The sequence below is a fragment of the Schistocerca serialis genome, chromosome 6 (genome assembly GCF_023864345.2).
Source record: "Schistocerca serialis cubense isolate TAMUIC-IGC-003099 chromosome 6, iqSchSeri2.2, whole genome shotgun sequence".
NCBI classification, from domain to species: Eukaryota; Metazoa; Arthropoda; class Insecta; order Orthoptera; family Acrididae; genus Schistocerca; species Schistocerca serialis.
Genome location: NC_064643.1, coordinates 438,817,456 through 438,841,824, shown reverse-complemented (window position 1 = coordinate 438,841,824; position 24,369 = coordinate 438,817,456). Strand labels below are relative to the sequence as shown.

Sequence of the window (24,369 nt, the reverse complement as noted above, 5' to 3'; positions counted from 1 at the left end):
GCTGCGCAAACAAGTTCTCCACGTACGCGCACACCACCATTACTCTACCACGCAAACATAGGGGTTACACTCGTCTGGTGTGAGACGTTCCCTGGGGGGGGGGGGGGGGGGGGGAGGGGGGGGGGCGAACCGCACAATAACTCTGGGTTCGGTGTTGGGCGGCGGAGGGGTGAAGTGGACCACTGCGGCTGCGGCGGGGACGGAGCCTCTTCGTCGTTTCTAGGTCCCCGGTTTACATACAATACAATAGGTACAAACAATTATGTTAAAATATAAGGAAACTTTAGGTTGCCCGAATCACATACAAATGTATAAATTAAAATATGACGACTAGATTAGTTCCAACTTTCAATGCAACAATCCTAAGATCTTGCTAGTATTAGACGCAAGTTAAACAACAACCTGTCTCATTTTTGCTACCGCTGTTACCACTAAATTTCTTATTTTACGTGCCTCTTATACAATTTCAAGTTACTACATGTATTCAGTCTATATCCAGCCTACGTTTAACACGAGCATGACCTGAGGATGGTTGCACTGACAACTGAAACTACTCTGGTCATCATATTGTTGTACATGCACGTGATCTAGCCAATTAAAAGAGTTTGGGAAAAAAATTCAACAAATTACGTGAACTCGCTCTCTCCTTCCCTGAAAATGTCAGGCATGCATGTCCTCTAATTAATGTTTCTTTTTTATCTTGAGGGCGACCTATTGCTTGACCAAAATTGAAAGTTTTAATAAAGTGACGTACAGCTGTTGTGTCAAAACATGATTTTTCACAGTAAAATTGAATGGTGATTCTTGCAAGGGACAAGAATAATTTCTCTGAGGTAATTCGTCTTTATGGATGCCTTGTTTAAAACACGACGTTAAATTGTATAATATTTTGGATTCACACTTATGTGTCATAATCAAATGAAATAGTAATCGCCATCGTTTGACAGCAAATATCCGTAGTGCGTTTATTACAATTAGAACACCCTTACTAGTTTCTGATAGTATTTGTTTTACCGTTTCCTATATCTAGAGAATTTTACTTATTTTATTCACATTAAATATTTTTTTAATCAGTCGGCCTATCATTTGAACTGGAGTACACCCTCGTGATGCTATTACAACAAGATTCGAAGCAAAGAAATCACTGCAAAGCCGAGTTTACGAAACTTCACTCACTCTAGGAAGTTTCAGATCGCAGTTATAGTATTACTTTTTTATCTCAAAATGAAAGTATGTAACAAAAATGTTCATTTTTCTGAAAAAACGATATTTAAAGTCAATGGAATAAAAAAACTATTCTCCAACGATTCCGAAGCACGAATATATGTTAAATAAGTCGAGGCTGAGAGGCTACCCGTCTTCTACGTTGTTTTTTAACCTAATGTTCTACATTTAATTGTTTTTCTGTTGTGACTTAGCAAGACAGCCAAGTCACAACGAGAGGAAGCCGAAAGGCACGCGTTAAGCTCACGCAGATTGGCGTGAGGTCTGGAACAGTTAAAAGGAAATGAGAACTTAGAAAATGGACGCAGTTGCTGTAATACTTAACTTTAATCCACATTTGTAGAACATCGCTCTTGATGATACATGCTTCGCAATATTAATTATCAGTTGGATACGGCGCCTTGCTAGGTCGTAGCAAATGGAGCTGAAGGCTATGCTAACTATCGTCTCGGCAAATGAGAGCGTATTTGTCAGTGAACCATTGCTATGAACGTCGGCTGTACAACTGGGGCGAGTGCTAGTAAGTCTCTCTAGACCTGCCGTATGGTGGCGCTCGGTCTGCTATCACTGACAGTGGCGACACGCGGGTCCGGCGTATACTAATGGACCGCGGCCGATTTAAAGGCTACCACCTAGCAAGTGTGGTGTCTGGCGGTGACACCACATTTTCCACTACTCACTTATCTTTCTCTGTCAAATATTTGCAGAGACAGCAAGTAATTTCCTTGTATTCTCGTTACGAAGTTAAGAATTAATTACCTAAATGTGTTTCACTCTTAAGATCAGATGAGATACCTCATTTGAAATAATATTGCCTGCTTTAAACGTATTATGTTTACAGAAACGCGGTGTTCAATGACCAAATGATTCAAGCTTTAAAATTTAGTTTCTGTGTGGATCCAAAGTTTCTAAATATTTAATAAAAGAACACATGATCCATAGTAGGCTGTGATGTAAACGATCTTTTTTTAAATAATGCGATTTGCTAATTTCGATAACTTGTAATCTTCAAGCACAACTGTGATATTACGTGTTACGTATTGTAATTATCACATTTTTCTTCACATACGAAGTAGACGTCATATTCTCTCACGAAATTGGTAATGGATCCACTTCACAAACGTTACACACACACACGTGCCATATTGGTAATTTTGGTCGAAGTGCTTAGTGTTGGTGACTGAAACTTCACGAGAAGATCCTGCCACAACGAAAGACGCCTTTGTTTTAATAACTGCCGCCCCAGTTCGTGAATCATATCCGTGGCACTCTGTCCCTTATTCCGCAATAATACAAATCGAGCTTCCCTTCTATGAACTTTTTCGCTGTCTTCCCTCAATCCTATCTGATGCGGGTCCCTCACCGCAAAGCAACACTCCAGAAGAGGGCGGACGAGCGTAGTGTTATCAGTCTCCGTAGTAGACATGTTACATTTTCTAAGTGTTACACCAATGAACGGCAGTCTTTAGTTTGCTCTCCCCAGAACATTACCCGCGTTCCAATTTAAGCTCTTCATAATTGTAATCTCTAATTATTTAGTTATTCGTTACATTTTATTCCATTTTATACCAAAATTTAAACTAAATTCCCTGACATTTTTAAAACAAATCAATAACCGCCACTCGTAAGCAAATATACGTAATCCGCTTGACAACTGCGACAAACTAAGTGTCCCATATGGATACCACCGTGCAGGTACTTTTCAAGCACGTTTACCAACACAACAACGAAAAGTCAGACGAATTATAGTAATACAACAAGCGAAACTACTAAATTCCCGATACTTTTTGAACACACATTGTATATCAAGCCACGGGGTGCAATACAACATTGAAACATGGCTATTCTAAGTCTGAAGCCAGTGCTATCACGCAACAAAAACAAATATGTGTAATTACCGGAAGAAGACATACGAAAGATCGTCGCAACTTGCGTGTACATACGGCATATCTGCGCTTAGGTGAAAGTAATCACTACTCTTGCCTTATCCGCGAGCGGGACTCCACGGACAGAAAGCACCGCACATAAAGAGGGAATGTTCGATCAGAAACAACAAGATAGAAGGAAGGCAGCAAGTGAAAACGTCCTGTGTGAGCGTGACTTCAAATAAAGCTGAGATTCGTGAACAATATTGTAAAAGCAGCAGTCCTAGATTCAGATGTTTTTCGATACCTGTAGAACAGGGTTCCAAGAGTTACTGAACACTGAAAGACATGCGTAAGTGATACTGTCAGTGGTACCCATCTGCTGACTATGTGAATATTATAAAGGAGGTATTAGAGCGTACAGATAGTTGTCTTATAACGTGTCCCTCAAGTCTCATCTGCTCGACTGGCGTCTTTGTTTTTTCTCCTAGAACCTGGGTTCCGCCAACGATGAACACGAAGAATATTCTAGTTAGCTCATCTGGGTGACGAAGTTGGTAGACAATTTCTGAAAGCTTAAGCGTGACATGCCAAATGTTCAGCACAAATGCACGTCTACACCCAAGAAATTCGAACCAGACACTCTCAAATTAAGAATAAAAGTTCCATACGAGCGTGTACATATTTCCTACGTTGATTAAACGTAAATCTATATTCATTAGTTTTCCATATAGTTACAAATGATCTAGTAAAGCTATTGCCTATGTGTCATTTGCCTTGATACAGTGATCATCGAGGTCGCATATTTCAAGAACGGTGGGTAATAGAACGAGTAGTTTGCTTGTTATTGCGCAGTCAGTTCCTATTTTCTTAGAAAGAGTGTTACAATCCAAGATGTGCAGCGAAAAAATCTTTTGTTCTTTAGTGTTATTTTTAAACGGTCGAAAAATATGTGAAAAACTTTTCCAGTATCTCCCGCCTCAACTTATTTAAGTATTCTGAGGGTTCATTTTGCGTGTAAAATGTACGGTAGTATTTCTTCTCGTAATCCTATGGCGTTTACCGCGTCCTTCATATACGGATTGGACAAATATATGAAAACACCAAAAACACAACGCTTTAGCATGCCTAACGCGGTGTATGAACCCCGTTGGCATTCATTAAAACATCCAGTTGACTCGGATTTTTTTTTTGGGGGGGGGGGGGGATTTTTGGCGCAAAACATCTAAGGTCATAAGCGCCCAGTATAGAACCATAGAATGCTGGGACCGTGAGGATAAAAAACCGTTTCGAGGTCCAATACAGAAAGGAAGAAAAAACAAATCTAAAACGTCAACACGTTACGGAAGAGTATCTAAAAGACGTCGACTGCTTTTTAAAAAACTTAAAACACGAGCCACAGTTCGCACGTCATCCGCTAAAATGTCCGGAAAAGCGGGCGGCAGCCCGACCCTAAGACGTAAGTGGCTAAATTAGGGGGAGAGGATCAGGAAATGTCTGACTGTTAATGGCTGGCTACAGAAAGGACAGCTGGGTACAGGGTCGCCACTCAACAAGTGGCGGTGACCAAAGCGGCAGTGCCCTATTCGCAACCGCGCTAACATTACTTCCTCACGGCGAGACGGCCGGGAGGAAGTCGACCAGGCTGTTGGGAGTGGTTTGATTTCTCTTGAGATTGTTGCCATGAAGGGAGCATCGACTCGGAATGGATAGATACAGGTCTTGCAATGTTTTCAAGGGAATCATATGTCATTCTTCTTGCAAAGTAGTGGCAAGTTCAGGTAACGATGGTGAAGGTAGATAGCGATAACACACCCTTCTCTCCAAAGTAGACGACAACGGGTCAATAATATTGAGATCCGGTGACTGTGGCTGCCAGGAGAAATGCACTAATTCACCCTCGTGCTCACAAAACCAGTCCAGGACGATACGAACTTTGTGAATAGAGGTCCTGTCGTCTCGGAAGACATCCCCATTGGGGACGAAACATTATACCACGGGATGGACCGGATAAGTCAGAATCGTCACATAAACCTTGGTGGTGAATCGACCTTGCAGCGTGACGGTGGGGCCCATGTCATTGATATGGCTGCTCAAATCATCACCAAACCCCCGCCATAATTCACTATTGGGACGAAAAAGCGGCCAGAACTTGGAAATGGTGTGAACTGAGAGTCATTCGACCAAATGACTTTCTTCCATTGCTCCACAATCCACGTTTTATGGCATCGGCGCCATGTTTTCCTATTGCGGGCATCTGCATAACTGATGAATGGTTTTGGAATTCCAGCTTGCCCTGCAACGCCCTGCGCGTGGAGCTCCATTCGTGTTGGTTTGTTGCTGACAGGGTACGCGAGTGCGACATTCAATTCTGCAGTGACTTTCGCTGCTGTTGTGCCTTTATTTTTCTGCATATGACCGTCTGTCACAATCGCGCAACACACATTTTCGTACGCCTTGTGACTCAGTGGGTGATGATTCTCCGCTTTTCCTGTATGTGGTATGACTCTTCGACTTGACTTCGCCTACTATAGTTACCGCAGCACCCGCCATACGAACTGCGGCAATTTGCCCACCTTCGAGATCAGTTACCTCCGACTCACAATTGAGGCGTTGAGATCAGAAACGGACTTGTCATCATTTTTGGCGGTATATGAGTTATTACTATAGTTGGTATTTTCACACGATTCCGCATCTTTTGGTTCTAAAATGGGACTTGTTCCGCGATTTTTCCCTGTCAAAATCAGTGTTGAAATTACGTTTCGTGCAGAAAGAGGACTTACCACAGAGCAAAGTCCCTATATTGCACGAAAGAACGTGAGTCGTGAGGGCAGCACCGTAGCGGTTTACACTAATCAGCTATGAGATTTCCAAATGGCTTCGGTGACGGAACCGTCAGACGAGTCCGAAGACGATTTACATGAATTTAAAAGGAAGAAAAGACGCCCCGAACTCTGGAAGAGGAATGTGATTAAACAAAAGAAGTCAAGGGTTTGGAGCAAGCCAACTGGAGAGGGAGCATTGTTCCTAGGAGAGAAACAGATGCAGATTGTAGGTAAATAGTCATACAATGTTCATTGTTTGAATTCTCTGTACATAATGTAATATTCTGTAGCAGAGGCAAGTTGTGTAGAAACATTGTTCTAAAATGTGGATATAAATTCCTTTCATGGACGCAAAGTTGAAATTTATGTTTTGGTTGTAATACAGGAAATCGGTAAAAATATGTTATTCTTCGAGTATATAGGTTAATAATACGCTAATATCTGTTTACAGATGCCATCGTAAATATTTTGAGAAGTTCTCATTTGCTTAGAAGGAACTATTGTTGACAAAATTCAACAATATGCCCAACAAAGATGGACAGGATGGATACTTGAGTGCTCACATTATTCCCGTCTTTCCAAAAGCAAGGAGATGACGCTCAAATTCCATTACCAATCGTGGAAGGACAGCAAATTATTACTATAAGGTAACTGGCATTACAACTGTAACATTATTTTATTAACCATTTCGTTACCGAATTATGTACATCTTTGACCCACGTTTTGTAAAATCTTTAAGACAAATAGTAAAGGCATATATTTAATAGGGTTACAGTATTACGATTATGTAGATTTTTGTTTTATGATACTAATTCACTTGTATCTGCAGGTTAAAGTTGGCTTCAAGGAAACTATGGCATGCAAGAAAGCTTAATTATTGCACTCCATGGCATATCAAAACTCCAAGTGGAGAAACTGTGCCGCTTAAGTCAATATTTCAGTACAATGACTGTTGTTTAAATCAAAAAGGGGATATGTCAGTCATTTTTATTACCATTTTCTATTAGTTGCCTTCATCCTATGATTACAGATTCTTGGTATAACATTGCATTCTTCCTCACGAGTCTTTGGGACTAACTATAAGGTTTGGGAAAAACGCTATACAGAATTATACAGTTTTTTCAATATATCTCAGAACATCAATTGAGTGACATATTCCATTTTTGATCTCAACGCCTCAATTACTCAGAACACTGTTCTGACCACGACTGACATCATCAACGTATCGGGAACATTGTACTGGTACCGTTTGTTGTCAAATACAACAGCGCAACATACAAGCTTGTACAGCATCTTCATCATGTTCAAGCGTGCATTTCTCGCCGTGTTTGTATATTTTTGTCCAACCTCTGTGCGACGAGTGGTCATAAAGTTTTAATTATCACTTAGGAAAATCAAATTGCAACTGTGAAACTTGGTGCTGGTGTTACTAATTTTCCTGCATTCCTACGTACTCGTCTTTAGCGTACTATCAGCAATCTAGGCAGCACAACTGTTGCACATTCTACGTCCAGTATCTCTATCCCCAAGAGTTCTGCACAAATAACGATGGCATACCTACCATTTAAGTTGTCTGAGCATCTCCGATAAACCTTCGTATAGGTTACCGATCTGTTACTGACACGCTGTTTCTTAATTCCACCGATTTCTGTTGTCATACCTCTTTGATAAATGTTGTTTATACTAGCACAGCATTCTGGAACTTGTCGAACGCGAGTTGTAAGCGTTTTTCTTAAGAGGTTCACCACTGTATCACAGACACGCCCCAATTAAGTCTAAGTCTCCCGTTGGCTTTCTAGTGATAGGAGTTGCGGACCGTAGACTCCTGAGGCCTTCTACATAGTCGAGGCTGCAAAGTGGATATCAAGGCGGCGCTGAAGTGCGTCATCGAGAATACTTCAGAACTGATGACCTTGCAAGTCTCGGAGGGCCCAGGCTAAGGGCACTTAAAAAGCTGCAGTGGGCTTCCGACGCTTCTCATGTTTTACAGTGAGCCTGCTGCTGAGTGGAGGCCACAGAACTCGGTGAGATGGTGGAGTCGTCGTAAAAACTCAAATGTTTCGTGTTGTATCCTTCTAATTTATGTAACGTTTTTTTCCTTCTTATTTCAGTTACTGTCCAGTATACACAGGATGGGAAAAAATCTAGTAAACATCGGTTCTAAAATGTATTCCTTAAGTCCGAAGCACTTGCTTATCTTCTCTGCTATGAAACACACTTTTCATGAACAAGAGCTCACAGCTCTTAAGGTATGCATTTTGATGCCCATGTTTACTGGGTCTTTGTTCTTTTTTTGGTCTACACTACCGCCTCTGAAAGTTCGTCGGTGGAATTGTTGTTCACCCTTTGGAAATCTCAAGAGAGCTACGCTGTTGTTTGGTCTGAAAAAGGATCATTATGCTCTGACAGTTTTGTTCTTCATCAACAGGAAGAAAGACTTGAGAGTGATCTTTTGCCAATTCAACGTATCCAAAACAGAACGCTGTAGAATAACTGTTGATTAATTATTAAAATAGCGGAGTCAAACAGTGTAACAGAATTTATTGCGATCTCCTGTGTGATTATTGCTGCTTAATGTTATTCTTTTCGTTTAATGACGTTTAAAAGGGGCTAAAACTGGTTCGAAAAAAAACTGATTTTCTGTAATCAGATGCAGCACCTTTCCATATAAAAAATCCATTCACGATGTTCTGGTACATCCTACATTCCCCACCCCCCACCCCCCGATTTTATTTTTCACGCGTGTGAGGGCAGTTGTTATTTTGCGTAGTCGACAATTCGAAGAAATCAGTTCAGTGTCTTCAGTATATATGAAATAATATTGAAATACTTGAAAGAAAATGGTTTGGATACGCTTTGTGTTACTAACTGGAAGAAATTATTCATACTGTAACAAAATTCCCTCATCACTTTTGTCGTTACTTCACGACAGTGATACAGAAATAGACTGAAGTGACAAAAGTAATGGGATAGTGATATGCACACATACAGATGACGGTAGAATCGCGTACGCAAGGTATAAAAGGCCAGTGCATTGGTGGAGCTGTCATATGTACTCAGGTGATTCATGTGAAATGATATGGCCGCTCGACGGGAACTAATAAACTCTGGACCTCGAATGATAGCTACAGCTACACGCACGGGGCATTCCATTTGAAAAATCATTTGGGAATTCAATATTCCGATATCCACAGGGTCAAGAGTGAGCCGAGAATACCAAATTTCATGCGTCACCTCTCAACATGGACAACGCAGTGGGCTACGACCTTCACTTAACAACCGAGAGCAGCGGCATTTGCGTATTAAGTCTGATTTAAAGTATGACGTTTAAAATCTCTATCTCCTGTAAATATTATGGAAATATTTTGAAATTTACGTACAGTATCGGTCCCAGTGGTATCTATAAGCATATAAAATACCTTTTCTTAATTTTAATTAGGGCCGTTGTTACATTAACTATTGAAGAGTGAGAAATTTTCGCGTCCGGAAAAGTTTTCTTCTTTAGATTGCAAATCTCGAAAACTATTACTCACATTGAATAACATCTTGGTGTATATACAAAATGAAATGGAATTAAAATTCAGTCTAACTTACCGTGAGGAGATGACGAGAGCTGGCCAAACAGTATCTCTTAGTCCCACAACAAGAATAAGAATTAATCGAAATAAATTCACAAACACAGTATTTAATGGCAGTAAGTACACTACATACTAATCAGACAATGCGAAAACACCGCTTAATTCAGAGTCAGAGTCAGTGGAACTATCCGTTTCGCTGCTCGTATTGACAGATATAATCAAGTCTTCGACACTTTGTTGTAATATACCTTCATTGTTCCCTGCGTCCTGTATCACTCCCTTCACGTGATGCACTACCTTCTGCCAGTCTTCCGAGGTCACAATTTCAACTGCCTCTTTCAAAAGGCGTTCCACTTCGGTTAATGTGAATTTCTTATTTTCTGCAGCAATATGCCGTTTGACCTGAGCCCAAATCAGCTCTATTGCGTTGAAATGGCAATGGTAAGGAGGCAATCTGAGCACTTTATGCCCGTATTTTTTTGCTACTTCATCCACAATATAAATCGGGTTCTTTGGGTTGTGTTGCGATACAAGTTCTAATAATTCTGCCCTTGTCAAATTACTGTCGAACTGTACCTTATGTTTCTGTAACCAGCTAACAATGTCGTTTTTCCTCGTTGCCTTTGTGGGTGCTTTATCTTGTATTACTGAGTGATAAGGAGCGTTATCCATAACAATGATAGAGTTTTTTGTTACTTTCTGGAGCACGCAGTCTTCAAACCATTTCACAAAAGTATTGTGGTTCATCTCTTCGTGGTAGTCGGAGGTCTTATTTGAACTGAATAGTAGCAGACAATTTGGAATGAAACCTTTTGAATTACCGGCATGTACTACAATTATCCTTTTTCCTCTGCCGATCGGAGCTGCCATACTACCGCTGATGGTACCGTCTGTCCAGCCTTTTTTTAAACTGTGTCTTGCATTCACCCACGTTTCATCAAGCCAAACGATATCATCAAAATTTGTCCCCACTAATTCTCTAAGAAAGCGGCATCGCCAGGCTGCAATATCTCGGCGTTCCATTAGTAACTTTCTGCCAGAGATGGATTTATAGCGGAATCCTAACATTTTCACGACTCGTAACACAGACGATTTACTACCCTGAAACACGTCAGCCGCTGTGAGGGTAGCACGTATTTTTTTGAGTGTTGGATACTCCTTCCTCGAATAAAATGCGTATATTTGACGACGAATGGCATCTTCCTGAAATGAGTCACGTTTTGTGACCCTCTTCTCTAGTCGCCTCTTTTTCCCAAGTGCCTCCAATTTAGATGATTCACTTGAGCCTTCTTTCGTGAATTTCTCCTTGCGGATTCTTATTACTGATCGTTCGCTAACTTGCAGAGCAGCTGCAGTTCGCTCCACCACCTTATCCAAAGGAACGAGAGGCCCTCCTGCATCCCTCTCTCTCTCTCTCAAAATACTCCCTTAAGGAACACACGTATTCACGCGCCTGACTGCGTATAACGACGCTATGTCCGCCACTTTTTGGAGCTTTCCGAAGAGTGTGCAGCCTCGGCCTCCCTCTCTTGCGACTGCTTTCATCAGACATCGTAAACACGCGAAGCTACAAGTCACTCAAATCTCCCACCCGCACGTCTATAACGGCTCGCTGAGGACTGTCTGGCACAATGCCTTAGTCAGCTCAGCAGAGCGAAGTGACAACGCAGTGGCAGCCGACAGCGCCGGCTGCCATTGGTTTATTGGTGGCGGGAGCCCTGCAGCCCGTTGCCTGTCAAGTGACAACTAGTTTAAATAATAGTGTAGTTGTCAATGCTAACAGAGAAGCAACAATGCTTGAAATAACCGCAGAAATCAGAGTGGGACGTACGAGGAACGTATTCCTTAAGGCAGTGAAGCGAAATTCGGAGTTAATCGGCTATGGCAGCTGACATCGCCTGCAGCTTCTCTGCTTGGCTCGTGATCATACTGGTTGAACCCGAGACGGCCTGGTCAGATAAGTCTCGTTTGCAGATGCTAGGGTTCGAGTGTGGTGGAGACCCTACAAGCCATCGACGCAAGTTGTCAACAAGGCACTGTGCAAGCTAGTGTTGGGTGGCTCCGTGATGGTATGGGCTGAGTTTACATGCAATGGATCGGGTCCTCTCGTCCAACTGAACCGATAATTGACAGGGAATGCTTATGTTCGGCTACTCTGAGACCGTTTACAGCCATTCATGGACTTCATGTTCCCAAACAACGATGTCATGTTACCGGGCCAGAATTGTTCGCAACTGGTTTAAAGAAAAATCTGGACAATTCGAGCGAACGATTTGGCCAACCATATCGCCCGACATGAATCCCCTCGAACGTTGAATGCGCATAATCGAGAGGTCAGTTCGCCCAGAAAATTCACCGCCAGCATCACTTTCGCAAGGACGGCTATAGAGGCAGCATGATTCATTATTTCTGCAGTGGACTTCCAACGACTTGTTGAGTCCATGCCACGTCGAGTTGCTGCACTACGCCGGACAAAAGAAGGTCCGACACGATATTAGGAATTATTCGATGACTTTTGTCTCCTCAGTGAAAACCGATAGTTAGCGTTACAGACTGCTGAGAAGTTCGCTTCGGAGTTCTGCGACACCGGAAGAGCACAAAAGTATTGGAAACCAGTTGCACCAGCTTCCAGAGCTTGGAACCCTAATACCGACGTATGGTTGCATATGCATTCGTTGTTGCCAGGGAAAATCGTTCACGGCGTCATTCGTCTCTGCATAAATTCAGCAGCGCCCACCCTGTAGACTTGACGCAATTTTTCAGATGCAAAATTTTGAGTTATCACAACAACCACAGAAAGAAAGATATTTTTCCTGTATGTCGTAGGACACAACCCCAGTTGGAATCTCTTCTAACGTCTAGAGACCTTCTTTGTATTCCAAGATCAAGCCTGACTCGTCACTAAATACTACATTTTTCAATTGGGGTATTATATTCACCAAAAGTAATTGAAATACCAATGTCACACACTTCAATGAGAAAGACAAAAACACACTTCGCAATTGAGAGCTATCATATTTGTTTACTTACCTTACAGATATTAAAATTTTAGTGATTCAGTTTGCAGTAATGAAATACTTGGATATTTACAGTATGGAATTCAGAGGACGCTACCACTGAGATAGCTGGTTACATACTACTGATTACTTAACCTTCTTTTCAGTTTACTAAACGTCATCAGTTGGCTCTGTCTGTGGCTGACCCGAAGAGAGTGCGTGATAGATGAAATTCTGCAAGAGAAGTTACGTTTTTACAGTATATTTTCTATCTTGTGTTTCACCTTTTTTCAGAAAGAGTTTCAATGAAATTAATACCAGTAATTCGAACAATCTATAGAAGGAATTCAGTTCCAGCGAAACGATGAATCTCTAGCAGAGAAAACTATTTCTTACTGACTTTTTCGCGAAAGTGTCTGTTATCGACTTGGAAAAGACACTGTATTTTTTCTTTTATAGGAAAAAGGGTGCCGACAAGTAAATCATTATCGCTTATCATCAAGAACCGTTCCGTAACAATAGAACATTCAAGTTCTTGTGGATACGTACTGATAAGAACTGAAATTAAAGATATCTTCTAGAGGCATCTGCCTTACCATAACAATGATCATCAACACGGGACTTTAAAACCAGTAAGCTAACGAACTTTTCAAACTGTGCTGTCCTAAAGTATAATGTCAAATAATTCTAGACTGAGGCAAGAAAGCCTTCGCTAAATAATAGAAAGTGGGCCAATATGGGGACACACAGGGTCTTCTCCCAAGGAGCCCCATGTTCAAAACCGTGCGCTGTACAGTGTGCTCCGAAATATTTTTGCTGGCACCAGCATTGAACGTTATCGTCAGATCTCCGATACATCGCTACCTATGAGCGGGTAAGAGCTGTTTCAAAGTTTCGACCAACACTGGAAGCGCTTCCTTCACAAATGCAAGCACACACAACACTAAATGTGTAAATGTCAGAGGATTTCTGAATTTTGAGCCATGTGCCTTTTTACTCTTGTTTATTTCTTTTTTGGTTGATCAGTTTGGCTATTACTGTTTTTAAATGGACGTATCACTGACGACTATTGTGCTGTGGTCATTTGTGCTTCGTGATCTTTCAGATATTAACACGTGCCAAATAAATTAAAAGGAATAGAGATGGAAAGAGTTATGTCTAAACTAACTAATTTGTCGACTACTTTTTAAAGAAATATGTACTGATGAAGTACACATGCTTGCTCAGTTCCAACGACTGCAGACTCAGCCATGGTTTTTATAAACTAGATGTAATTGTTAACTTTCACCACCTTCGATTAATACAAACGTATGATAATTTTAAAAAATGTTTAACTCTCATGTGCTCGAATAATTGTTATTATTGTTATTCTTGTAACTGCTAGTTGCAATAATTAGAAGGAAATACATACCGTGGGCCGTTTTTCCGCCAAGTGTGAAAAGTGCGGAGGAAAAGAAGAAAAATGGGAGAGGGGGGAGAGGGCGGCAAAATAATATTTCTTTCAGAAGGGGGCTGCGACGAGAAAAGTTTGGGAACTCCTGGTTAGAACTTTTCCTTTACTGCCATTATAAATTGATTATTCGAGATACACACGCCAGAAGCAGCAGCTTATATCAACAGTTATATGTGTCGAACTCCACATATGTACCTTACGCCAGCATTCGATAATGAGCTACATATATATCAACTCTTTTTTGATTCGGATTCCGAGGTAGAAGCGTAAAGAGAATAGGTACGAAGTTGTCCGTGAATAGAAATAAGTGAAAATATGTAAAGGCAGGTCGTCTCTAGGGGGCCATAATAGATGGAAAGAAAGATAGAAAGAAAAGGGAAACGAAACAATGAAATTTTGTCGGCAATGAGCGACAAGGCAATTGCGCGCGAGTTTTGAAAATGTGTGTCACACCACTGCGCCGGAGCAGATGAAACTGCAATTTTAACGCACTCAATAGCGAGCCAGACTGTGAATCGAGCCCTAATAGAAATTACAGCCTCCTTGAATGTGTGTTCTACAGATGGGGACGGAGCTTGAGGTTTCTCAAAGAAAATCATTCGACCACGGCATAATGGCCTGGAATACTTTAATAAGAATGACATTTCCGGTCGTGAGATTCGATGCCTGTTGGAGAGAAATCAACACTAACTCTCTTCTTGTTGGCCGAGAAACCTCCTGCAATTTTTCATACGTCGTACCAATAACAGCTTCCTACAGTCTGTTGACTTATGCCTACGAGAAGAAGCCCTTCCGTCGGCCCGCAACTATTAGTGCATTCGGTTGTCACATTGTCATTTTTTCCGAGTAGCTTCATAAAGAAATAATTTCTACTACCGACAAGACTTATATCCCTTACATGGTTTATGTTCGTTTGCTTCATATAAGTTCCGGCAAACATCTAGCACATTTTTATCAGTTATGTTCTTAATACTGCTTCGCAACGATATTGTAGGATCTCAAAGGCCAGCGAACGGCTGCTGAATCAAATATGCTAATTTGATCGAAGCGGGATAGTGGAGAGGCAAGCAGAAAGGTGGAGGTGCTGTGTAATTTACTGGCACAGTATTTTTGCTTCCTCTCCCCTTCTCCTCCTTCCCCCCCCCCTACCCCCGCGCCCCCCTCCCCCCCCCCCCTCCCCCGCGCACCAAGTTCGGTTGCTACGATCTGCTGTTCAAATACAAAATAAGTTAAGAAATATCTTTTTTGCCTAATTAGTAACATTAGGGGAGTTGTTTGTTCTTAAAATTAGCCATCTCGTCGACAGAGAATGACACAGCTGCTAAAATTGGAATCGATTACGTAATCAATGAGCTTGTCTGGCTCAAATCAAGCAAATATAAAGTAAAATTATATTGAAACGTAATTCCTGGAAAGTAATATTTTCTTAATAGTTATTTATAGTCTCTTATTAATAATCTAAGCACTATTAACAATTTATGAAGACCAAATATAATCTGTTCTTTATTACACCATCATACCAAAACCATTTTTCTGTAGCTGCCGTAAACAATAACATACAGTTTATTTCACTTCTAATTTTTTAGGAAGTTTATACAATATTTTCAGTGTGGATTAACTGTTACTAAACTTTCTTAAAGATTTATAAAATTTTTCATAATATGCGTAGAGAAAATTGCAGGAAGCCAGTTTTCGAGCAGGCCACAGCTTAATCAGTTTCGGCAGAGGCGCAGGAGGCTGCCGTCCAATGCGGTGGTGGTCTTTCAGAACGATTAAACTCAATTCCCGAAGCACCTCTTCGATATTTATGATCGATAGTTCTGAGAAAGGCAACGACAAAGTACGAAGTTGCGCGTTGCGTGACAGGCTGCTACTTACACCCTGAGATTAGTCCACGTCAATGAAAAGTTACGGCTGTGAATAATATATGCCATCCAGCGAACCGGAGGAGCCAACCTGCGCCGTTCAGCAGGACTCCTGGACGAAAGACTGTCACCGGAATGCCAACTAAATTTTTCAAGTGACACTTTCTTCCATCTGGCCATTCAAATGTCAAAGCGGAAATTACAGTTTATCTTACCGTAGCACTTGGATGACTTATGATACACTCATTACACATAAGTGATTGCCATTTATAGTGATCAATACACAGTCGAAGCTCAGATCAAGTTAAATAGACAGTTCTCTTGGAAATTAGTCACGTGCTTAATTCTTGGTCACGTGAGCTATTCAATTGCAGCATTCTGTCCATCGTTATATTCGCCTCTGTTTCCTCAGTTATTTCTCGGCTCGATAGCGCCACGCCCTGTCTGCGTTTGTTTCCGGTTGCAGTTAGTAAAGTCCCTCTCCCACGTGACTCGATGGCTTGGTGCAGGTCTTTCAACTGGACGCCACCCCAGCGACTTGCGTGTGGCTAATCTACTTCAGTTATCCAACCGGGGAAACGCAAAAACCGAACAACGTGTCGTCCCTGGGGACTCATCACTTCGGTGAGCTGCGAAGGCTAGATTAACGACAGACTGAAAATTTCCACGGTCCGACGGGATTCGATCCATGGACCTCTCGGTTGCCAAACACTCAATTTATAGCTCTGGACCACAGCGCCCGACAGGAAGTAGAACATTCGATTTAAAGTGACAAATGCGACAATTGTTAATGGTGGATCTCCAGTGAACCTTTTAATTTAATTACTTTTTTAATTATAAATTAATAAATTGCATAAAGAATTTCCAGTCTGCAGTGAAGTATGTGCTTATCTGAAACTTTTTTGCAGATTATAAACGCACGCCGGACAGGGACCCTAGCGCAGGATCTCTGCATTTCGTAGGAAAATGCCCTACCGACTGAGCATTTTATGTCCGATTCAGGACCCGCCTTCGCAGCTTTACTTCCTACTTTTGAAACTTCACAGAAGTAGGAGAAAGGTACTGGCAGAATCAGAGCTGCGAGGGCAGACCGTGAGTCGGATATTAATTACTCAGTCGATAGAGCATTTACCTGCGAAAGGCAAAGGCTCCGGCTTCAATTTGCCTTTGAATCAGGCGCCACAGGCTTTCAATACTGGAAAAGTTTTGGGTGCCAGCTTAGTTGGTAAATCTGCGACTACAAGTGAAAATCTGGCACGTCTATCTGGAGCTACTATGTCCAGTGTCATTATAACATTGAGACTACTCATACATGTAAGCTTCATTTGCTAAAAACAACAATGATATGGAACCTGAACTTGTTTACAGAGACCCAAAGTCATTCAAGACAATGTTACCTTTAATAAGAATGCTCAACGAGTGTCTAGAGAGTACAATTCCAAAGAAGACACTGCGACTTTAGATATGGAAATAAAACATCAATGTACTGATGTTATTGCCTAGATTTTTGTAAACAAACTAAGAATAGATAGAAGATTTCAGTAATTCAAAGGAGCACAGAACCTGAACTAGTGCCGCGCGGGGTGGCCGCTCGGTCTCGGATGCCTTGTCACGGTTCGCACAGCTCACCCCGTCGAAGGTTCGAGTCCTCCCTCGGGCATCTGTGTGTATGTGTATTGTCCTTAGCGTAAGTTAGTTTAAGTTAGATTAAGTAGTGTGTAAGCCTATGGACCTATGACATGAGCAGTTTGGTCCCCCAGGAACTTACCACAAATTTCTAATTTCCTGAACTAGTGATCTATGGAAACCTGTGGTTCAAAGAGTTTACTGTCCCAGCAAATAGATGCTGTTGAAAATGGAGACACGAGGGAAACTGTCCGATACAAACTGTTGTCTTCCGATTTTGCAGAATGGTAGGGATTCTGCATCTTTCCACGATGATAACAGTATCATTAACACAAAGAAACGCCCAACATTGGTTCTATGCGTGTGGGAAAATAAAGCTCTGAAGGTGTTACGTACGATGAATGCTATAAAATTCTATTGATCACCATTGTTATCTATATGGCCTACAGCGAGGAGTATTCAAGTTGTTTTGAAAGCCAACCGAGGCTTTGAACCTCATTACACTGCAACTTTTAAATCTGTGCGCCTTTCCTGCAGAAAACACTAAGTTAGTGGCAGACAATAAGGTGGATGCTCGATCGCAGAGATTTACTTCGACATTCAAAAGCACCGCCCTGCAATATAGATCAATTGGCGGCTTGCATAACACTGCAGACAGTGGTAACGTACATAGCCTGGACACAATAACAAAATTTAGCACCACATAGTTCCTCAGTGTCAGACTTACGAAAGCAACACCAAAAATGATATAGCGGTAGCAAATATCAATGGCCATCCTTGTAAGCAAATTTATGCCGATTCCATTTATCAATTAAAAATGAAATTTAACCACTAACACTTGCTTTATTTTTACAAATATAACCTGTTTTGGGCGTCGACTAAATCGCTTACAAAAATGTTCAAATGTTTGTGAAATCTTAAGGGACTTAACTGCTAAGGTCATCAGTCCCTAAGCTTATACACTACTTAATATAAATTATCCTAAGGACAAACACACACACACCCATGCCCGAGGGAGGACTCGAACCTCCGTCGGGACCAGCCGCACACTAAATCGCTTAAAAATCGTTAATAACATACTCAGAAATTTGTAACGCAAAACAACGTTTTCACCGTATGCATGACTATAAAAATGTACGGTCTGTTAATGCTAATGTAGGGATCGCTTCCATGTACGTTGCGTTCATGAAATTGACTGGAAATGTCAGTTTTCAATTTATTTTTTATTTATTAGTCGAACTCATGGAAAAATTTCAATGGTGATATCGCATCCGAAGTACCTGAAAAATAACTAAACGTGTAACCCAGCGTTCCTGCCCAGCCCACATTTCCGAACTATGGCTGTGTGGAAAATTTCACTCGATTATAGCACCTACCTTATTATGGTGTTGTTTTTATCCAGCGTTTATGGTAATAAGACGTTTTAGTTACACGCATAACTCTCTCTCCGCAAGCACTGAAATGAAATGACTGTTTGGAATTATTAGGTGGGAGACCCCATTTAGACTGTTCGGCAGTCTGGTGCGTCTTTCTGTTTGATGCCAGATGGACAACTTGCGCCGCCTCGACAGAGATGAAATGTTTAATACAACACAACCGTCCAACTCTGTGTCTACCGGGAATCGAACCCCGCGACCTGTAAGCAGTGACTTTAAGCGCTAAATCACGAGCTGAGAACATCGCAAGTGCTGAAATGGTATCAGTAAATAGCAGAGGACTTGGAGTTAAGTGTGGCCGGGTACTCACCGCGTAGAGCATGCCGCGCTGGTCGAAGTAGTCGGCGACGGGCATGACGTGCTTGTAGAAGTTGTTGAGCTCCATCCGCGCCAGACTGAGCACCACATGGCCCAGCTTGGCGCCGTACTCGATCTGGCGCTCCAGCACCTTCTGCCGCCAGCTCACCAGGATCACGCCGTTCACGATTTGGATCTGGGCACGCGGAAACAAACATCGCTACACATTCTGCTACTTGTGCATCTGATGCACGATACAACATACACGTCCTCATAAGGCATAATTAACTACTACAGATGGCGTTCATCACTAAGGTATAGTTAATCAGTAGGCCTATACAGGGTGAATCGCCTAAAACCTACACCGCATATACTCTGGACATAGAAGGCACTATCGATACGCGGTTTTCACAAGAATTGAATTTTAGGCAAGGGCGCGTATTTGCAGCCAACGCACAGATTTTGAGATGACTAAAGTGCATTTTTACAACTATTACAATTTTTTAAGTGGAGCAATGCCAGCTGACACTAAATTCCTAAAACTAGCGTAAATCAGAATGTCAGTGGTGTTTGTTGTGGGAAGCTAGCGCCGGTAGTTTAGAAGTTATCGTACTGTGAAATCGTTAACACCGACAGCTATTTGTTCCATCCTGTTTCTTAAATGCTAGGCGACGAAGTTATATTTGTTAACATTGTATTATGTGTATTCTGCGATTGCATTGCGACGCTCCCTTCGCTTACTGTGAGATGGTGCACGTACTAGAAAGTGCTTGGAGGATGTCATTTCCCCACTGCGAAAAAAGCGGATTTGCTCATGGTTTATGATGCATGTAAGAAGTGCGCCGATCGTTCGTGTACCCTTTACGCCTAAAAATATCCTAATAGACGTCTACATCTTCAAACAGTACATATGATATGAAATGGCGTATTACTGCAGTCTGAGCTGCAATTTCCGCTGAAATGCTAGAACGTGTGAAGGAATAGTTTCACGGCAGACTGCAAACTTGTACTGACAATGGTGATGGTCATTTTGAGTGCAAGCTTTGGGGGTACATTGATTCTTTGCTTGTCAGACTGCACTGGATTACTGTATTCACTTTTGTTTGTCTTTTGTTTGGCCTAGACAACGTAACAGCGTTTAATAACACATCACTGCCGAAGACGTATTAAAATCTGTGCAGTGCTGCACGTAAGCACCCATGTGAACTAACATTCGTTTGTGTTACTACAGTGAACAAACAACTGTCGGTGTTTAAAACGTTAAAACTAAGATATCTCGTCGATTACTTCCACTAGACCCCTACAACAATCACCACTGACATTCTAATTTAGTCTATTTTGATTGTGATACTGACAATGGGCACTGCTGCAATGAAATATTTGTACCTTTCGTAAATAAATAGACATTTGAAAGCCGGCCGCGGTGGTCTAGCGGTTCAGGCGCTCAGTCCGGAACCGCGGGACTGCTACGGTCGCAGGTTCGAATCCTGCCTCGGGCATGGATGTGTATGGTGTCCTTAGGTTAGTTAGGTTTAAGTAATTCTAAGTTCTAGGGGACTGATGACCACAGATGTTAAGTCCCATAGTGCTCAGAGCCATTTCTGACATTTGAAAATCATAACACTCTGCATATGGAATGTAAAGGCGGGCCGCTTCCTGCCTTTCCAATCTATGGAATCCGGATACCAATAGCTTCTTCCTTTATCGAAATATCTATAGTGAAAGCTTTAAGTGATTCACCTTGTAGATGGCAACCATCGCATTCACAGATTTCCGTTTCGGAAGTGTACTAACTGACAATAGTTCGCTTATACAAAAGCTACTACCATCATCACTAGTCACGACATTATTCACCACTAGAAGAGCATGGACGAAAGTTCCGGCTTGGCAATGAAAGCTTATATTTTTCAAATAAAAAAAACACTTGTTTTTCAATGTAGTCTTTTTTGTAGATCAATGCACTTCGTCCAAGGTTTTTCCAGCAAGTAAAATCCATCGCTGAAATGCGATTAAGGAAGTGTAGTAAAATAACCGTCTACATTTACCATAACCTGTTCGTTGGACCCTAGACGTTTTGTAACCGTAAATTTCTTTAGTGGAATGAAGAGGTGGCAGTTAAAGACTGGCAAATATGGGTGAAAGGGTGAAAATTGCAACAGTTAGTACTTTCAATCTGTCAGTTTCTCCACTGCCAAAGCATGTTTGTAGGCTGTTGTAATGACTTGACCAAACCTGGCGTTCTCTTTAGAAATCTGCGTCTCTTTACACATGGTTTTTCATCGAGTTGATCCACAGTCTAATCCAGGTTACCGGCCGTGACTCTTTTGGCAGCTCAGACTGATAATATCACCATTATTTTAGTCGCCGCTGTGATTTCTCTTTCGTTTCTAGTGTGAAGTAGTTGTCCCATATATATCCATCCCACAAATCGGCGCAAAAGTTCAGCTGAACTCCTTTTACAACGGTCCCAACATTACTCAGAATTTCTTTCTTCCTTTTGTCAAGTGATCTTCTAATGATGGGAGTACATATCTTCCTCATAATTATTTCTTCGTGTAAGGCGTACAGCAGTCTTTCCGGAGATGACTTGATGACATCCGCTGTTAACTACACTTTGAATCGCCGAGTGTCCTATACTATACTGTAATATTCTTCTTTTTTAGCCTGTAGTTGGAGTTGGGACGTTCCCACATGGATCATTTTCAAGAGAAAAACACTCATATTAGGAATCAGCTACCTATTTCTTACCTGTTGAAAATGAAGAACCGAACTCCTTATAAATCATCGCGAATTTTAGCAGAATATTCGCCGACGGCAAAGTGACCGAAACATTATATCCATTTGAACGAAAAACAACATCAGTAGACCCGCGCGAAACTTTCTTGTTTTAAGTAATGACAGTATTTGGAATATGTGTAGTCGTTGGGATAAGAGTAGTTGTGGAATGAAGAGGAAACATCTTTAAAAATGAACCGAACGACGTGAAATAATAATCATGAATTTATTATACATCCTTGTATATATGTTTCCATGCATTGTTGCTTGTAATTGACCGTAATATTTGCATTTACCTATTGCTCAAGAGAAGATTAATAAGAAATAAAAATATAAAACATAAAGAAGTAAATAAATGCGAAATGTGTGGGTTACAACGAAATGGTCGCTTCTTACCTGGTATATCACTAAGACCACAATAACCTCTAACTGCATTTTGAGATTTTAATTGCACTTCGTACTTCAAGTAAGCGCGTTAGACCGTAGAACAGGTAAATCACAATTCAGTGCGACAATGACAAATATGTCTGTCGCTTCGGAAAGTATATTCGTTTAGACAAGTCAGTTTGTAGGACGGTAAGAGATAATGGACTACTGCAGTGGTCACGGTTATTATTTCTGACAATGCCGTATACAAATTATCCAGTTAATAAGTTCTTTAAAAGACATAAAATGGTAGGTTTAATAATGAATAGGAAAATAGGAATGCGGGTAAGCTACTACAAACAGCATAGTGAACGCATTATTGTGGCCAAGATAGATACGAAGCCCACACCTACTACAGTAGTACAAGTTTATATGCCAACTAGCTCTGCAGATGACGAAGAAATTGAAGAAATGTATGATGAAATAAAAGAAATTATTCAGATTGTGAAGGGAGACGAAAATTTAATAGTCATGGGTGACTGGAATTCGAGTGTAGGAAAAGGGAGAGAAGGAAACATAGCAGGTGAATATGGATTGGGGGACAGAAATGAAAGAGGAAGCCGCCTGGTAGAATTTTGCACAGAGCACAACATAATCATAACTAACACTTGGTTTAAGAATCATGAAAGAAGGTTGTATACATGGAAGAACCCTGGAGATATTAGAAGGTATCAGATAGATTATATAATGGTAAGACAGAGATTTAGGAACCAGGTTTTAAATTGTAAGACATTTCCAGGGGCAGATGTGGACTCTGACCACAATCTATTGGTTATGACCTGTAGATTAAAACTGAAGAAACTGCAAAAAGGTGGGAATTTAAGGAGATGGGACCTGGATAAACTAAAAGAACCAGAGGTTGTACAGAGATTCAGGGAGAGCATAAGGGAGCAATTGACAGGAATGGGGGAAAGAAGTACAGTGGAAGAAGAATGGGTAGCTTTGAGGGATGAAGTAGTGAAGGCAGCAGAGGACCTGGTGGGTAGAAAGACGAGGACTAGTACAAATCCTTGGGTAACAGAAGAAATTTTGAATTTAATTGATGAAAGGAGAAAATATAAAAATGCAGTAAATGAAGCAGGCAAAAAGGAATACAAACGTCTCAAAAATGAGATCGACAGGAAGTGCAAAATGGCTAAGCAGAGATGGCTAAATGTAAGGATGTAGAGGGTTATCTCACTAGGGGTAAGATAGATACTGCCTACAGGAAAATTAAAGAGACCTTTGAAGAAAAGAGAACCACTTGTATGAATATCAAGAGCTCAGATGGAAACCCAGTTCTAAGCAAAGAAGGGAAAGTAGAAAGGTGGAGGGAGTATATAGAGGGCCTATACAAGGGCAATGTACTTGAGGACAATATTATGGAAATGGAAGAGGATGTAGATGAAGATGAAATGGGAGATACGATACTGCTTGAAGAGTTTGACAGAGCACTGAAAGACCAGACTCGAAACAAGGCCCCGGGAGTAGACAAAGTTCCATTAGAACTACTGACGGCCTTGGGAGAGCCAGTCCTGACAAAACTCTACCATCTGGTGAGCAAGATGTATGAAACAGGCGAAATACCCTCAGACTTCAAGAAGAATATAATAATTCCAATCCCAAAGAAAGCAGGTGTTGACAGATGTGAAAATTACCGAACTATCAGCTTAATAAGTCACAGCTGCAAAATACTAACACGAATTCTTTACAGACGAATGGAAAAACTAGTAGAAGCCAACCTCGGGGAAGATCAGTTTGGATTCCGTAGAAACACTGGAACACGTGAGGCAATACTGACCTTACGACTTATCTTAGAAGAAAGATTAAGGAAAGGCAAACCTACGTTTCTAGCATTTGTAGACTTAGAGAAAGCTTTTGACAATGTTGACTGGAATACTCTCTTTCAAATTCTAAAGGTGGCAGGGGTAAAATACAGGGAGCGAAAGGCTATTTACAATTTGTACAGAAACCAGATGGCAGTTATAAGAGTCGAGGGACATGAAAGGGAAGCAGTGGTTGGG

General features: G+C 41.3%; 1 protein-coding gene across 1 annotated transcript in view; it reads right to left on the bottom strand.

Annotated features, from left to right (window-relative positions):
• The window catches only part of LOC126483907 (adenylate kinase isoenzyme 5), a 454,419-nt gene that overhangs the window by 123,500 nt on the left and 306,550 nt on the right, over positions 1-24,369 (bottom strand). Inside the window, exon 5 of the mRNA XM_050107178.1 lies at positions 19,179-19,361. Coding sequence (XP_049963135.1) covers positions 19,179-19,361 — 183 coding nt within the window. The remainder of the gene's footprint in view (positions 1-19,178; positions 19,362-24,369) is intronic.